Raw genomic sequence first — 5,694 nt, forward strand, 5'->3', positions numbered from 1 at the left:
TATACATGTATGTTGATGCAAACAGGAAAAATAGGACTTAGAATATGAGTATATGTATAATTTTTATTTATATTTAGCAGAAGCAACAGAGTGACTCAAGGTCGAAGAGTTTCGTGCGTGCCAACTCATGAAACTCTTGGCCCTTGAGTCACTCTGTTACTTCTGCTAAATATTGATACACACACACACACACACACACACACACACACACACACACACATATATATACATGGCTGTCTGACAATGGCTTAACTGACCGAGACTTCGAAGTCTCTGTCAACAACATTCTTGTTTAAGAATAATAGATGTGAACTCTATAAAAATATTGAGTATCCCATCGGATTAATGCAAGATTGTTTTTATTATAATTGAACTTAAAAACAATTGTTAATATATATACGTGGTGATTTATATATGATAGGCTTCAACATAATTGCCATCTACCAAATTCACTCGCAAGGTATTGGTCAGCCCTGAGCTATAATAAGTAGAAGATACTTGCCCGATGTGCCGTGCAGTGGGACTGAACTTGAGATCTTGTAGTTGCAAAGCAAGCGTCTGTGTGTAGTTAAGCCTACCCAAATTTCTAACTGAAATTCTGTCGTGATTAACTTCGCCATTCATTCTATGGAAGATCGATTCTATGATTAGATTGATTATGTTATTTCCTCAAAATATAGCTTTGTGATATAGGTCAAGTTTTGAAGATTAAGCAGGAAAACCCTCCTTAAATCTTAAAAAATACCCGTTAGATGTGAAAAGGAAAAGTTAACTCTGAAGTTAATAGTAAGAGTTACTGCCCTTACACACACCGTTAAATGACTGGAGCTGTTATAAGAGAAACACCATCCAACCGAATCTGTTGTGTACGTTCGATACGTAGTGGTGCTGTTTCATTTCCTTTGTGCTTCACTCCGGAGAGTTTTTTTTGAAGTAGACAACCACGACACACTACATGAATATGAACGGTCCAGCAAGGGAGACACAACTTGTTAAAACAGCAGTCATCATCATCATCATCATCATCATCGTTTAACGTCCGCTTTCCATGCTAGCATGGGTTGGACGATTTGACTGAGGACTGGTGAAACCGGATGGCAACACCAGGCTCCAGTCTGATTTGGCAGAGTTTCTACAGCTGGATGCCCTTCCTAACGCCAACCACTCAGAGAGTGTAGTGGGTGCTTTTACGTGTCACCCACACGAAAACGGCCACGCTCGAAATGGTGTCTTTTATGTGCCACCCGCACAAGCCAGTCCAGGGGCACTGGCAACGATCTCGCTCGAAAATCCTACAGGAGCCAGTCAGGCGGTACTGGCAACGGCCACGCTCAAAATGGTGCATCTCATGTGCCACCCGCACAAGAACCAGTCCAGGGGCACTGGCAACGATCTTACTTGGCTTGCCGGGTCTTCTCACGCACAGCCCATTTCCAAAGGTCTCGGTCCGTAGTCATCGCCTCGGTGAGGCCCAATGTACGAAGGTCTTGCCTCACCACCTCAGCCCAGGTCTTCCTGGGCCTACCTCTTCCACGGGTTCCCTCAACTGTTAGGGTGTGGCACTTTCAATTTAAAAAATTAAAGCAAGGATTAGATAATGTAGTCCTAGATGCATTAAGTGTGAAAGAAAGCAGGTGGTGGTCATGGCTAGAACGCCTATTCTGTGCTAAACGCAGCAACCTTAAGAATATGAAAATTTTATGTGTGACAACAAAGGTGTCACCTTTTGAGTTTTATCCATGTTGGTGATATAAACGATAGTCACAGTGGTTTAGCCCTAGGTCAGCCCTGATCAAGACGATCCATTTATGACCATTCCAGCTTTTTCATTGGACTACATTACCAATGCTTTGTTTCTTTTGTAAGACAACAAAGGTTGTTTTTAATTCTGTTTTTCCATGCTAGTATGGGTTAGACAAGTATACTATTGGAACACTTTTTTAACACTGGATGCTCTTCCTGTTGTTAACCCTTACCTGTTTTCAAGTAAAAGAACCCTCATTTCACTTGTCCAGCGGACGTGTTATTGACTAGGAAAAAGGGCAACAGTGTCACTGCATGTAACTCTGTGATTTTTAAACAAATATAAATGGACGTACCCATACTTGCAGGCACCACTCCCCTCAGGTAAATGGCCCTGCTCGATATGTAGGAAAGGTGAAGGCAGGAAGTTCATACAGTGTGCCCAATGCAAGCTATGGACACACAAAAGGTGCCATGAAATCACTAGAAGGTTAATGGAGAGAGTAGTGTTTGTATGTGGAAGATGCACAGATGAAGTAAACACTAACGGCACAGAAGAAATAGACTTTCTCGAATATGTCATAGTCCCACCCATGCCAGCATGGAATGTGGACGTGAAACGATGACGACGGCCGTCAACATCATCATCATCATCATCATCATCATTATTTAACATCTGTTTTCCATGCTGGCATGGGTTGGACAGTTTGACAGGAGCTGGCAAGACTGGAGGGCCTCACCAGGCTCCAATTGTCTGCTTTGGTATGGTTTCTATGGCTGGATATCCTTCCTAACACCAACCACTTTACAGAGTGTACTGGGTGCTTTTTACGTGGCCCCATCGTAAATTTAGGCAAATCGAAAATAGAAACACAAACAACAAGAGTACGTACGCAGTGAATGTATTTGCTTGATGTTCAGTTTAAGATGGGGAAAAAGATGGAGAAAGAGGGAAAAGGAAAGGTCTGAAGAGAAGGAAAAGAATAGTTGGAGAAGAGCACGTGTGTGATTGTTGGATGTGTGTGTGTGTGTTAAAAATTGTTATTAATCTGGTGTTTGGAACATAAATTTAACATGAAATTTGGATGGAATGTTTTAATTTAGATCTCTTTAAAACAAGAATTTTGCAACATAGAACCATTGTCAGCTTCAGGATCGGACCAGTATCAAAAGAGTTAACCCTTTTGTTACCATATTTCTGCTGAAATACACAGCCTTTGTTCCAATTAATTTTGAAAATAACAAAGAATTTGGTAAAATATTTTTGCCATGATTAAGCTTGGAACATTGGTCAATATGAAATTTTGATGGAAGGTGTTAATTTGGATCACTTTAAAACAGGATGCTTATGTCATAGAACCAGGGTCAGCCTGAGGTAGATTGGTATCAAAAGAATTAATCCTTTTGTTACCACATTTCTTTTGAAAGGCACTACCTTTCTTTCAATTAATTTTGAAAATAATGAAGAATTTATTAAGATAACTTTGTCATTATTATTAAGCTTGTGTTTGGAACATTAATTAACATAAGATTTTGATGGAAGGTTTTAATTTAGATCACTTTAACCCTTTTGTTACCAACCCGGCTGAAACCGGCTCTGGCTCAGTACAAATGTCCTGTTTTCATAAGTTTTTTGAATTAAAATCTTCCCCTAAACCTTAGTCACAATTTATGATCCTAACACTAGCTGAATGATAACTAAGTTATTTTACTAAATTCTTTGTTATATTTAAAGTAATTGAAAGAAACACAGAGCATCTTAAAATAAATACAGTAACGAAAGGGTTAAAGTGGAAAATTTGTATAAAACAAACATAATCATGAGAAGAAATGAAAATGTGTCAGTCATTGGACTGTAGTCATAGAACTCTGGGCAGTCTCAGATGGGTTCATATCAAATGGGTTACTCATTTTGCCAACCCTACAGAGATTCTCTGCTACAAGATTTGCACTTCCTCTCTTCCATGTATCAGTGTTTTTCTTTTCAAAGTCACTGTTCTCCTCTATGTGCATCCTCCATCCCGTCCTTCTATTTTTGGCTTGAATATTCCTTATACCTAACCATTTTAATTAATTCCATTCCTTCTAATTACTTCAGTTGAACCTGTGTCTGCTTATTTCAGGCTTTCTCCTGAATTACTCAGCACCGCAGCATCAAAATTGTTGGATAAAGACACGTTGTCACAGACATTGTATCTAAAAGATGAGGACAACAGACATTACAAAGAAAGACTTCACGACATCTGGGAAAAGGTAAATGACTTCAAATATTTTCATTTCTTTTCATGATGCCAGTACCCACTGACTGGCTCTCGTGCTAGTGGCACGTAAAAAGCACCAACCGAACGTGGCTGATGCCAGTGCCCCCTGACTGGCCCCTGTGCCAGTGGCATGTAAACAGCACTATCCGAATATGATCAATGCCAGGCCCACCGGACTGGCTCCTGTGCCGGTGGCACGTAAAAAGCATCCACTACACTCTCGGAGTGGTTGGCATTAGGAAGGGCATCCAGCTGTAGAAACCTTGCCAGATCAGATTGGAGCCTGGTGCAGCTGCTGGCTCTCCAGACTTCAGTCAGACCGTCCAACCCATGCCAGCATGGAAAGTGGACATTAAACGATGATGATGATGATGATGATTATTATGTTTGTTTGTTGTTGTTGTTGTTGTTGTTTAGTCCCAGGTTAGCTCTGATTGGGCAAACCTATGACCACAGTTATTCCATTTGTGATCACCTTTGAAAATCTAAGGTTACATTGATTGTGGGGTGTAATTAAGTGTGATTTGAGGGAATTTGATTGCTATATTTAGCAGGTTGAGTTACCTCATAGAACCTTTCTTCTCATTGATTGAATGTTTTCGTTTTGTTTAATGAGATGAAACGAGGAAAGAAATGTTGTTTGTTGTTAATAAAACTAGTTTGTTGATTAAACAGATTTTCCACAACCCTGGGGTTTTGGAGGTGGTGGTGGGGATTCATTTAAATAAATGAGGTCTTTGACAATAACAAGGCAGGAACCACTACTATGATGTGTGTCTGTAGGATAATATAGTCTTAGATACACATGTACCTGATACAAAGATGGAATGGTCATGGTTTGAGTGTCTTTGATTACAGATCTTCTCAATTAAGGTCTGCAAATTGTTATATTTTTATGAGTTTTTTTTTTTAATTGAGTTATTGCTTTAATTGAATAGTATAATTAGAAGAGTGATTAATTGAGGTCATTGTTTTAGTAATTAACATTGTGTTCTCGGTGTTATAAACCAATGTTGAGCTGTCTCAGTCAATGGTACCGAGGGGTGCTGAAAAAGTTCCTGGTTTTAAGGGTATCACGAAGGGCCTAGTTGGAGGCCCAACCTTCCGATTTCTTTTACAGGGCTTAGAAAAACTGAAGGACCGAGGCAATAAGTGTGTGAATCTGAGAGGGGAATATGTTGAATAAAATCATAATTAATTGATCCTCCCATATTTTCTTTTACCGAAAGCCAGGAACTTTTTCAGCACCACCTCCCTTGTATGGTTCCCTACATTATATTTGAATGGTTGCTATAAATAACAATAGAGCCTTATGAAAACATTCAATCTTGCCAATGTGATGGAGTGTACAGCATAATGATACACACCACATCACAAACTCTTTTACTTGTTTCAGTCATTTGACAGCAGCCACGCTGGAGCACCGCCTTTAGTCGAGCAAATCGACCCCAGGACTTATTCTTTGTAAGCCTAGTACTTATTTTATCGGTCTCTTTTTGCCGAACTGCTAAGTTACGGGGACGTAAACACACCAGCATCGGTTGTCAAGCGATGATGGGGGGACAAACACAGACGCACAAACACACACATATATATATATACATATATACAACGGTCTTCTTTCAGTTTCCGTCAACCAAATCCACTCACAAGGCTTTGATTGACCCAAGGCTATAGTAGAAGACACTTT

The 5,694-nt window shown here is 39.8% G+C and overlaps 1 protein-coding gene across 3 annotated transcripts in view; it reads left to right on the plus strand.

Annotated features, from left to right (window-relative positions):
- LOC106873135 (uncharacterized) overlaps nucleotides 1-4,047 on the plus strand; it is a 42,366-nt gene extending 38,319 nt beyond the window's left edge. For all 3 annotated transcript variants that reach the window (XM_052975748.1, XM_014920361.2, XM_052975746.1), the window contains one exon: nucleotides 3,867-4,047. In XM_052975748.1, coding sequence (XP_052831708.1) covers nucleotides 3,867-4,032 — 166 coding nt within the window. In that variant the 3' untranslated portion in view covers nucleotides 4,033-4,047. The remainder of the gene's footprint in view (nucleotides 1-3,866) is intronic.
- Nucleotides 4,048-5,694: the final 1,647 nt, after the last annotated feature.

Source organism: Octopus bimaculoides, chromosome 22, assembly GCF_001194135.2.
Source record: "Octopus bimaculoides isolate UCB-OBI-ISO-001 chromosome 22, ASM119413v2, whole genome shotgun sequence".
In the NCBI taxonomy this organism is placed as follows: Eukaryota; Metazoa; Mollusca; class Cephalopoda; order Octopoda; family Octopodidae; genus Octopus; species Octopus bimaculoides.